The 12,746-nt window shown below is 39.3% G+C and overlaps 2 protein-coding genes across 18 annotated transcripts in view; both read left to right on the forward strand.

The window, feature by feature from the left end:
- Positions 1-12,746, forward strand: part of LOC129447072 (protocadherin gamma-C5-like) — a 159,588-nt gene that overhangs the window by 67,890 nt on the left and 78,952 nt on the right. For 2 of the 17 annotated variants that reach the window (XM_073874176.1, XM_073874193.1), the window contains exon 1: positions 11-2,404. The exons of 11 other annotated variants lie outside the window; for them this stretch is intronic. In XM_073874176.1, coding sequence (XP_073730277.1) covers positions 11-2,404 — 2,394 coding nt within the window. Of the gene's footprint in view, positions 1-10; positions 2,405-6,476; positions 9,029-9,600; positions 12,176-12,746 lie in introns of those variants that run through there. 4 more of the 17 variants (XM_073874167.1, XM_073874186.1, XM_073874169.1 and 1 more) reach the window with 4 other exon arrangements.
- On the forward strand, positions 3,089-4,246 carry LOC141369095 (protocadherin beta-16-like). Its single transcript, XM_073874662.1, is given in 1 exon segment — positions 3,089-4,246. A coding segment is annotated over 1 exon segment (1,122 nt). The 5' UTR covers positions 3,089-3,124.

The raw sequence follows: 12,746 nt of genomic DNA on the forward strand, positions 1-12,746 counted from the left end.
TATCGAAACAATGTCTTCTTTCATGCGTTACTCGGTGTTGTTTCTCATCGTCGTTTTTCACTCGGCACAAGGGCAGGTCAGTTACTCTATTCCAGAGGAAATGGCAAAAGGATCGATGGTTGGAAATATCGCGCAGGATTTAGGGTTGGATTTACAACGACTGAAATCAGGAAAAGCACGCATATTTACGCGGGACAGCACTGAATATATCGAGCTGAACAGAAACACAGGACTGCTTCTGATCAGAGAGAAAATGGATCGTGAATCTCTTTGTGCAAAAACAACTCCGTGTGCTCTGCATCTTCAAATTATTTTGGAAAACCCTATGGAATTATACACGGTGACTGTCGAAGTCACAGATATAAATGATAATGCACCAACATTCCAGAAAAAGGACTTTAGATTTGAGATCAGTGAATCGGCTGTGCCTGGTGCTAGCTTTATGCTCGGGGGAGCTTTCGATCCAGACGCAGGACAAAACGCACTTCAAAGCTACTCGCTTAAACCTACTGATAAATTTCGTCTTGAATTGCACAATCAAGAGGATGGCACTAAGAGTGTCGAGATGATTTTACAAAAACCGCTCGACAGAGAAACGCAAAGCTCGCTTACTTTGTTGTTAGAGGCGTTTGATGGCGGCGATCCTGTTCTCTCAGGCACAGTGCAGATTCACATTACCGTGTTAGACATTAATGATAATGCTCCTGTTTTTACGCAGAAAATATACAAAACCACCATTGCTGAAAACGAAGCAAAGGGTGCTATATTAACAGTTGTGAGCGCGTCCGATGAAGACGAAGGATCTAACAGTGTCGTAACATATTACATATCTGACACAATGGACAGTAATGTTGCCGACTTGTTTTTAATTAATGAAGAAAATGGTGAACTATCATTAAATGGTCAGGTTGACTATGAAAATGTGAACCATTATGAACTTAACATTCAGGCAAAAGACCAAGGAGGACTTTCTAATGCATGTAAAGTACTTATCGATGTGTTGGACATTAACGACAATTCACCTAGTGTTAGTGTTCTGTCTAGTTCCCATTCCTTATCCGAGGGATCTAAGTCTGGAACTGTTGTTGCAATGTTAAATGTTGACGATATTGACTCGGGTTTAAATGGTCAGGTTCACTGCGTCATAAATGACGATATTCCCTTTACTATTACATCTTCGTCAAACAGTTTCTTTAGCTTGCAAACGGAACAGGAATTGGACAGGGAGGAAAAAGCTGAGTACAATATCACTGTAATTTGTACGGACGAGGGAGTGCCCGCGCTCTCCAGTAGTGTTTCTTTTCGTGTACAGATAACAGATGTGAATGATAACGCGCCAATCTTTGAGAAACGTCACTATGAAGCATGTATCGTTGAAAACAACACACCCGGTGTCTCTATTTCAAATGTTAAAGCCAGCGACGCTGATTGGAATCAGAATGCACGTGTTTCATATATTCTAGAGGACAGCACTTTCAATGGAGTTTCTGTCTCTTCATATGTATCAATTCACCCTGACAGTGGAGTGATTACAGCAATGCGCTCGTTTGACTATGAACAACTTAAAGATTTCAACATCCAAGTGAAGGCGCAAGATGGAGGCTCTCCTCCTCTCAGTAGTAATGTGACTGTAAAAATTATTATTCAAGATCAGAATGACAACGCTCCTCAGGTTCTGTATCCTGTACAAACTGGTGGTTCTGTGGTGGCTGAGATTGTGCCTCGTTCTGCAGATGTTGGTTATCTCGTCACAAAAGTGGTGGCTGTTGATGTGGACTCTGGACAGAATGCCTGGCTCTCATATAAACTACAGAAAGCTACAGACAGAGCGCTGTTTGAAGTGGGTTTACAGAATGGAGAAATAAGAACTGTGCGACAGGTGACTGATAAAGATACTGTGAAACAAAAACTCACTGTTGTTGTTGAAGATAACGGACAGCCCTCACGCTTAGCTGTGGTTAATATAAACGTGGCTGTGGCGGACAGCTTCCCTGAAATACTCTACGAACTCACAGATTTTACGCATGAAAGAGAACAGAACGACAATCTGACTTTTTATTTAGTTCTTGCCCTGGCTGCGGTTTCCTTCCTTTTCATCACATGTGTAGTTGTTATAATATCAGTGAAAGTCTACAAATGGAGACAATCTCGCATTTTCTATCAATCAAATCTCCCTGTTATTCCGTACTACCCACCAAACTATACAGATACAGGAGTAACTGGAACTCTACCACATGGATACAATTATGAAGTTTGTATGACCACTGACTCGAGGAAAAGTGACTGTAAGTTCTCAACACTCGGCGGTCAAAATATTTTAGTGATGGACCCAAGTTTCACTGAAACTATGCAACGCGTAGTCAACGAAAATAACGTTTTGGAAGGTGAATACTCAACACAATCGGTAAGAGCATTTTTTTTTAAAATCTGAATTATCAAAATATTCAGTGCAAATAATATTATACATTTTTCTTAAAATCCTCATTAATGCTGGATTGCTGGATAGCGCCAGATAATTACAATGCAGTTTATCACTGGTACTCTTTAGTGTAGTTTTTGTAAAACAAAACGAAAAATGTTGATAAACTCCGAATGACTAAATGCACACAATTATAAAATGGCATATGTTTCTCTTGAAAGTACCATGTATACACTTATTTATTTTTTATTGCTGTTTTTTTATGCAAAAGCCCACTAAAATGTAGGCTGTTTTCAGCACCACTTGCTGGACAGCGCCACAATTGAAGTAATTTCCTTAATTTTCTTTTCTTGCCTTCAAATAAATGAAAACTCGTACATTTATATAGAATTCTCTTATCTAAAAAACTTCCTAGAACATTTGTTTCTCAGAAATATAAAAAGAAACCAAGAAACAACGTTGAGAACTTGGATTTGTTTTAATTTGTAGTGCTCGGTTTAGGCTCAGAGTGCCGCTGTTTGATAACATAGCACAGGGAGAGTCGATTTTTTTATACCAACCCCATCCTCCCATATTTGCAGGGTCGCTCATTGTCTTGCCTTGAACTAAGCAGCAAAAATATTTTGCTATGTCGCATTAAGCTGATTTGTATTTTACGTGAATACACATTAAAGTAAACTGGAAAACCCTGGAAATTTTTCTCTCATGGTATTTTGGTGCTATATCGAAACAATGTCTGCTTTCATGCGTTACTCGGTGTTGTTTTTCATCGTCGTTTCTCACCCAGCACAAGGGCAGGTCAGTTACTCTATTCCAGAGGAAATGGCAAAAGGATCGAGGGTTGGAAATATAGCGCAGGATTTAGGATTGGATTTACATCGACTGAAATCAGGAAAAGCGCGGATATTTACACAGGACAACACTGAATATATTGAGCTGACCAGAAACACAGGACTGCTTCTGATCAGAGAGAAAATGGATCGTGAGTCTCTCTGCGCAAAAACAACTCCGTGTGCTTTGCATCTTCAAATGATTTTGGAAAACCCAATGGAATTATACACGATTAATGTCGAAGTCACAGATATAAATGATAATGCACCAACATTTGATATTAAAGACTTCAGGTTTGAGATCAGCGAATCGGCAGTGCCTGGTGCTAGTTTTATGCTCGGGGGAGCTTTCGATCCGGACGTAGGACAAAACGCTCTTCAAAGCTACTCGCTTAAACCCACTGATAAATTTCGTCTTGAATTGCACAGTCAGGTGGATGGCACTAAAAATGTCAAGATGATTTTACAAAACCCACTCGACAGAGAAACGCAAAGCTCGCTTACCTTGTTGTTAGAGGCGTTTGATGGCGGCGATCCTGTTCTTTCAGGCACAGTGAAGATTCACATTACGGTGTTAGACATTAATGATAATGCTCCTGTCTTTACGCAGAAGTTATACAAAACCACAATAGCAGAAAACGAAGCAAAGGGTGCTATATTAACAGTTGTGAGCGCGTCTGATGCAGACGAAGGCTCTAACGGTGTCGTAACATATTACATATCTCAAACAATGAACAGTAATGTGGCCGACATGTTTTTAATTAATGAACAAAATGGTGAAGTTTCATTAAATGGTCAGGTTGACTATGAAAAGGTTAACCATTATGAACTTAACATTCAGGCAAAAGACCAAGGAGGACTTTCTAATGCATGTAAAATACTTATCGATGTGTCGGACATTAATGACAATTCACCGAGTATTAGTGACGACACTTGACCATGCGTCAATATGTTGACGCGGAGGGTACCCCTTTCGCGTCATTTTTTGACGAACTAGGGACTTCAATACTATGAGGTACGCGAAATTCTCTTTCCTATTTTCTTACCATTTTCTACCATTTTCGCGTCAGTTTAGGGTTAGATTTACATAATGACATCCCTACCCAAACCTATCCCTAACCCCAATGTCAGGTGACAACTGTTTAATTTCGCGAACCTAATAGTATTGAAGTCCCTAGTTCGTCAAAAAGTGACGCGAAAGGGGTACCCTCCGCGTCAACATATTGACGCATGGTCAAGTGTCGTCAAATACTGACGCCATGGGTGTGAGACTGTGTTGGTCTAGTTCCCATTCCATAGCCGAGGGGTCTAAGTCTGGCACTGTTGTTGCAATGCTAAATGTTAACGATATTGACTCAGGTTTAAATGGCCAGGTTCACTGCGTCATAAGTGACGATATTCCCTTTGCTATTACATCTTCGTCTAACAGTTTCTTTAGCTTGCAGACTGAACAGGAACTGGACAGGGAGGGAAAAGCTGAATATAATATCACTGTAACATGCACAGATGAGGGAGTGCCCGCGCTCTCCAGTAGTGTTTCTTTTCGTGTACAGATAACAGATGTGAATGATAACGCGCCAATCTTTGAGAAACGTCACTATGAAGCATGTATCGTCGAAAACAACACACCTGGTGTCTCTATTTTTAAAGTTAAAGCCAGCGACGCTGATTGGAATCAGAATGCACGTGTTTCATATATTTTGGATGACAGCACTGTCAATGGAGTTTCTGTATCTTCATATGTATCAGTTCACCCTGACAGTGGAGTGATTACAGCAATGCGCTCGTTTGACTATGAACAACTTAAAGATTTCAACATCCAGGTAAAGGCGCAAGATGGAGGCTCTCCTCCTCTCAGTAGTAATGTGACTGTAAAAATTATTATTCAAGATCAGAATGACAACGCTCCTCAGGTTCTGTATCCTGTACAAACTGGTGGTTCTGTGGTGGCTGAGATTGTGCCTCGTTCTGCAGATGTTGGTTATCTCGTCACTAAAGTGGTGGCTTTTGATGTGGACTCTGGACAGAATGCTTGGCTCTCATATAAGCTACAGAAAGCTACAGACAGAGCGCTGTTTGAAGTGGGTTTACAGAATGGAGAAATAAGAACTGTTCGACAGGTGACTGATAAAGATGCTGTGAAACAAAAACTCACTGTTGTTGTTGAAGATAACGGACAGCCCTCGCGCTCAGCTGTGGTTAATATTAACGTGGCTGTGGCGGACAGCTTCCCTGAAATACTCTACGAACTCACAGATTTTACGCATGACAAAGAACAAAACGATAATCTGACTTTTTATTTAGTTCTCGCCCTGGCTGCGGTTTCCTTCCTTTTCATCACATGTGTAGTTGTTATAATATCAGTGAAAGTCTACAAATGGAGACAATCTCGCATTTTCTATCAGTCAAATCTCCCTGTTATTCCGTACTACCCACCAAACTATACAGATACAGGAGTAACCGGAACTCTGCCACACGGATACAATTATGAAGTTTGTATGACTGACTCGAGGAAAAGTGACTGTAAATTCTCAACACTCGGCGGTCAGAATATTTTAGTGATGGACCCAAGTTTCAATGAAACTATGCAACGCGTAGTCAACGAAAATAACGTTTTGGAAGGTGAATACTCAACACAATCGGTAAGAGCATTTTTTTTTTTAATCTGAATGATCAAAATATTCAGTGCAAATAATATTAAAAATTTTTCTTAATATCCTCATTCATGCTGGATTGCTGGATAGCGCCAGATAATTACAATGCAGTTTATCACTGGTACTCTTTGGTGTAATTTTTGTAAAACAAAACGAAAAATGTTGATAAACTCCGAATGACTAAATGCACACAATTATAAAATGTCATATGTTTCTCTTTAAAGTACCATGTATACACTTATTTATTTATTATTGCTGTTTTTTATGCAACAACCCACTAAAATGTACATTCAGGCTGTTTTCAGCACCACTTGCTGGACAGCGCTACAATGGAAGTAATTTCCTTAACTTTCTTTTATTGCCTTCAAATAAGTGAAAACTCGTACATTTATATATGATTCTCTTACCTAAAAAACTTCCTAGAACATTTGTTTCTCATAAATATAAAAAGAAACGTTGAGAACCTGGTTTTGTTTTAATATGTAGTGCTCGGTTTAGGCTCAGAGTGCCGCTGTTTGATAACATAGCACAGGGAGAGTCGATTTTTTTTATCCCAACCCCATCCTCCCATATTTGCAGGGTCGCTCATTGTCTTGCCTTGAACTTAGCAGCAAAAATATTTTGCTATGTCGGATTAAACTGATTTGGATTTTACGTGAATTACACATTAAAGTAAACTCGAAAACCCTGGAAATTTTTCTCTCATGGTATTTTGGTGCTATATCGAAACAATGTCTCCTTTCATGCGGTTCTCGGTGTTGTTTCTCATCGTCGTTTTTCACCCAGCACAAGGGCAGGTCAGTTACTCTATTCCAGAGGAAATGGCAAAAGGATCAATGGTTGGAAATATCGCGCAGGATTTAGGGTTGGATTTACAACGACTGAAATCAGGAAAAGCACGGATATTTACGCGGGACAGCACTGAATATATCGAGCTAAATAGAAACACAGGACTGCTTCTGATCAGAGAGAAAATGGATCGTGAGTCTCTTTGTGCAAAAACAACTCCCTGTGCTTTGCATCTTCAAATGATTTTGGAAAACCCGATGGAATTATACACGATTAATGTCGAAGTCACAGATATAAATGATAATGCGCCTACTTTCCAGAAAAAGGACTTTAGATTTGAGATCAGCGAATCGGCAGTGCCTGGTGCTAGTTTCATGCTAGGGAGAGCTTTTGATCCTGATGTAGGACAAAACGCACTTCAAAGCTACTCGCTTAAACCCACTGATAAATTTCGTCTTGAATTGCACAATCAGGCAGATGGCACTAAAAATGTCAAGATGATTTTACAAAACCCACTCGACAGAGAAACGCAAAGCTCGCTTACTTTGTTGTTAGAGGCGTTTGATGGCGGCGATCCTGTTCTCTCAGGCACAGTGAAGATTCACATTACCGTCTTAGACATTAATGATAATGCTCCTGTCTTTACGCAGAAAATATACAAAACCACCATAGCAGAAAACGAAGCAAAGGGTGCTATATTAATAGTTGTGAGCGCGTCCGATGAAGACGAAGGCTCTAACAGTGTCGTAACATATTACATATCTGACACAATGGACAGTAATGTGGCCGACATGTTTATAATTGATAAACAAAATGGTGAACTATCATTAAACAGTCAGGTTGACTATGAAAATGTGAACCATTATGAACTTAATATTCAGGCAAAAGACCAAGGAGGACTTTCTAATGAAGGTAAAGTAATTATCGACGTTTTGGACATTAATGACAATTCACCTAGTATTAGTGTTCTTTCTAGTTCACATTCCATATCCGAAGGGTCTAAGTCTGGGACTGTTGTTGCAATGCTAAATGTTGACGATTTTGACTCTGGTTTAAATGGCCAGATTCACTGCGTCATAAATGACGATATCCCCTTTGCTATTACATCTTCCTCAAACAGTTTCTTTAGCTTGCAGACAGAACAGGAACTGGACAGGGAGGGAAAAGCTGAATATAATATCACTGTTATATGCACGGATGAGGGAGTGCCCGCGCTCTCCAGTAGTGTTTCTTTTTGTGTACAGATATCAGATGTGAATGATAACGCGCCAGTATTTGAGAAACGTCACTATGAAGCATGTATCGTCGAAAACAACAAACCTGGTGTCTCTATTTCTAAAGTTAAAGCCAGCGACGCTGATTGGAATCAGAATGCACGTGTTTCATATATTTTAGAGGACAGCACTGTCAATGGAGTCTCTGTCTCTTCATATGTATCAGTTCACCCTGACAGTGGAGTGATTACAGCAATGCGCTCGTTTGACTATGAACAACTTAAAGATTTCAACATCCAAGTAAAGGCTCAAGATGGAGGCTCTCCTCCTCTCAGTGGTAATGTGACTGTAAAAATTATTATTCTAGATCAGAATGACAACGCTCCTCAGGTTCTGTATCCTGTACAAACTGGTGGTTCTGTGGTGGCTGAGATTGTGCCTCGTTCTGGAGATGTTGGTTATCTCGTCACAAAAGTGGTGGCTGTTGATGTGGACTCTGGACAGAATGCCTGGCTCTCATATAAACTACAGAAAGCTACAGACAGAGCGCTGTTTGAAGTGGGTTTACAGAATGGAGAAATAAGAACTGTGCGACAGGTGACTGATAAAGATGCTGTGAAACAAAAACTCACTGTTGTTGTTGAAGATAACGGACAGCCCTCACGCTCAGCTGTGGTTAATATTAACGTGGCTGTGGCGGACAGCTTCCCTGAAATACTCTACGAACTCACAGATTTTACGCATGACATAGAACAAAACGATAATCTGACTTTTTATTTAGTTCTCGCCCTGGCTGCGGTTTCCTTCCTTTTCATCACATGTGTAGTTGTCATAATATCAGTGAAAGTCTACAAATGGAGACAATCTCGCATTTTCTATCAGTCAAATCTCCCTGTTATTCCGTACTACCCACCAAACTACACAGATACAGGAATAACTGGAACTCTGCCACACGGATACAATTATGAAGTTTGTATGACCACTGACTCGAGGAAAAGCGACTGTAAGTTCTCAACACTTGGCGGTCAGAATATTTTAGTGATGGACCCAAGTTTCACTGAAACTATGCAACGCGTAGTCAATGAAAATAACGTTTTGGAAGGTGAATACTCGACAGAATCGGTAAGAGCAATTTTATTCTCACCAAACTTAAATGATCAAACTATTCTGTGGAAATAATATGATACACTTCTGTTAAAATTATCATTCATGTTCAGAACCACTTGATGTACAGAGCCAGAAAGTCACAATGCTGTTTATCACTACTTATCTGTAGGCTATTAGAAAAAAAAATAGAAAATAGTTGATTAATTCTGAATGACTAAATGTAAACAATTGTACACATATATATCTTTAAAGTACCGCTCATACACATTTTGTAAATTATTATTATTATTATTATTAATAATAATAGTTTTTATCAGCACACTAAAATATACAGTCAGACGGTTTTCAGCACTACTTGCTGGACAGCGCTGCAACAGAAGTAATTTCCTAAACTCTATTCTCTTGCATTTAAATGAATTAAAACTTCAAAAATGTTCTACAATTTTCATGTTGTTTTCATTTATTTCTAAATTAATAAAATAAGACAACGTCGAAAACCTTGTTTTTCTCTAATTTAATTTGCAGTGCTTGGTTTAGGCTCAGAGTGCCGCTGTTTGATAACTTAGCACAGGGACAGTCTGTTTTAAACCCAACCCTATCATCCCATATTTTCAGGGTCGCTCATTGTTGCCTTGATTTAAGCAGGAAAAATATTTTGCTTTGGCAGATTAAACGGATTTGGATTTCAAGAAAACTGCACATTGAAATACACTCGGAAATCGTGGAAAGTGTTATTTTTCGCTCATGGTATTTTGGTGCTATATCGAAACAATGTCTTCTTTCATGCGTTACTCGGTGTTTTTTCTCATCATCGTTTTTCACTCAGCACAGGGACAGGTCAGTTACTCTATTCCAGAGGAAATGGCAAAAGGATCGATGGTTGGAAATATTGCGCAGGATTTAGGGTTGGATTTACAACGACTGAAATCAGGAAAAGCGCGCATATTTACACAGGACAACACTGAATATATCGAGCTGAACAGAAACACAGGACTGCTTCTGATCAGAGAGAAAATGGATCGTGAGTCTCTTTGTGCAAAAACAACTCCGTGTGCTTTGCATCTTCAAATGATTTTGGAAAACCCGATGGAATTATACACGATTAATGTCGAAGTCACAGATATAAATGATAATGCACCTACATTTCAGAAAAAGGACTTCAAATTTGAGATCAGTGAATCGGCTGTGCCTGGTGCTAGTTTTATGCTCGGGGGAGCTTTCGATCCAGACGCAGGACAAAACGCACTTCAAAGCTACTCGCTTAAACCTACTGATAAATTTCGTCTTGAATTGCACAATCAAGAGGATGGCACTAAGAGTGTCGAGATGATTTTACAAAAACCGCTCGACAGAGAAACGCAAAGCTCGCTTACTTTGTTGTTAGAGGCGTTTGATGGCGGCGATCCTGTTCTCTCAGGCACAGTGCAGATTCACATTACCGTGTTAGACATTAATGATAATGCTCCTGTTTTTACGCAGAAAATATACAAAACCACCATTGCTGAAAACGAAGCAAAGGGTGCTATATTAACAGTTGTGAGCGCGTCTGATGCCGATGAAGGCTCTAACAGTGTCGTAACATATTACATATCTGACACAATGGACAGTAATGTAGCCGACATGTTTATAATTAATGAACAAAATGGTGAAGTTTCATTAAATGGTCAGGTTGACTATGAAAATGTGAACCAGTATGTACTTAAAATTCAGGCAAAAGACCAAGGAGGACTTTCTAATGCATGTAAAGTAATTATCGATGTGTTGGACATTAATGACAATTCACCGAGTATTAGTGTTCTGTCTAGTTCCCATTCCATATCGGAGGGGTCTAACTCTGGGACTGTTGTTGCAATGCTAAATGTTAACGATATTGACTCAGGTTTAAATGGTAAGGTTAACTGCGTCATAAATGATGATATTCCCTTTGCTATTACATCTTCCTCAAACAGTTTCTTTAGCTTGCAGACTGAACAGGAATTGGACAGGGAAGGAAAATCTGAGTACAATATCATTGTTATATGCACGGATGAGGGAGTGCCCGCGCTCTCCAGTAGTGTTTCTTTTCCTGTACAGATAACAGATGTGAATGATAACCCGCCAATATTTGAGAAACGTCACCATGAAGCATGTATCGTCGAAAACAACACACCTGGTATCTCTATTTTTAAAGTTAAAGCCAGCGACGCTGATTGGAATCAGAATGCACGTGTTTCATATATTCTAGAGGACAGCACTGTCAATGGAGTTTCTGTCTCTTCATATGTATCAGTTCACCCTGACAGTGGAGTGATTACAGCAATGCGCTCGTTTGACTATGAACAACTTAAAAATTTCAACATCCAAGTAAAGGCTCAAGATGGAGGCTCTCCTCCTCTCAGTAGTAATGTGACTGTAAAAATTATTATTCAAGATCAGAATGACAACGCTCCACAGGTTCTGTATCCTGTACAAACTGGTGGTTCTGTGGTGGCTGAGATTGTGCCTCGTTCTGCAGATGTTGGTTATCTCGTCACTAAAGTCGTGGCTGTTGATGTGGACTCTGGACAGAATGCCTGGCTCTCATATAAACTACAGAAAGCTACAGACAGAGCGCTGTTTGAAGTGGGTTTACAGAATGGAGAAATAAGAACTGTGCGACAGGTGACTGATAAAGATGCTGTGAAACAAAAACTCACTGTAGTTGTTGAAGATAACGGACAACCCTCGCGCTCAGCTGTGGTTAATATTAACGTGGCTGTGGCGGACAGCTTCCCTGAAATACTCTACGAACTCACAGATTTTACGCATGACAAAGAACAGAACGACAATCTGACTTTTTATTTAGTTCTCGCCCTGGCTGCGGTTTCCTTCCTTTTCATCACATGTGTGGTTGTTATAATATCAGTAAAAGTTTACAAATGGAGACAATCTCGCATTTTCTATCAATCAAATCTCCCTGTTATTCCGTACTACCCACCAAACTATACAGATACAGGAGTAACTGGAACTCTGCCACATGTATACAATTATGAAGTTTGTATGACCACTGACTCGAGGAAAAGCGACTGTAAGTTCTCAACACTCGGCGGTCAGAATATTTTAGTGATGGACCCAAGTTTCACTGAAACTATGCAACGCGTATACGAAAATAACGTTTTGGAAGGTAAACACTCGACAGAATCGGTAAGAGATATTTTTATACATAAATAACAAATATAAATGGCTAAATAAACAAGACATTACTGTTATTAAACTATATACGGTACTTATCTTTTAAAACTATCATTTTTGTTCAGCACCACTTGCTGGACAGCGCCATTATGTGCCGTTTACCTCTCTGGTATTTAGTTTGGGAAACAAAAATTGACAAAATGCACACTATTGATTGTTGATGATACATTATGATATATTTATTTTAAAAAATTTTAAAAATTTAAAAATTTTATTAACATAACAATAAAATCGGGCTGTTTTCAGCCCCGTTAACTGGACAGCGCCATAATGTACCAGTGCTTATATTCTGAAGGTACTTTTTCATGCATCAGATAAAAAAATTAGCATTTTCTCTAGAATATGTCATTTTATTATTTTATCATGAAATATGTTTAAATACACACACATTTGTTTCAGAAACTGCTGAGAAAGAGTGTGTTTTGTGCAACCCGTTCTCACCAAGATGCGTACAAATGACACGCAGTGTCATTATCGTGCTGTTTTGTTGTGTTTGTTGTGTTCTGATTTGTAGTGCTCGGTT

This window comes from Misgurnus anguillicaudatus, chromosome 12, assembly GCF_027580225.2.
Source record: "Misgurnus anguillicaudatus chromosome 12, ASM2758022v2, whole genome shotgun sequence".
Taxonomy (NCBI): domain Eukaryota; kingdom Metazoa; phylum Chordata; class Actinopteri; order Cypriniformes; family Cobitidae; genus Misgurnus; species Misgurnus anguillicaudatus.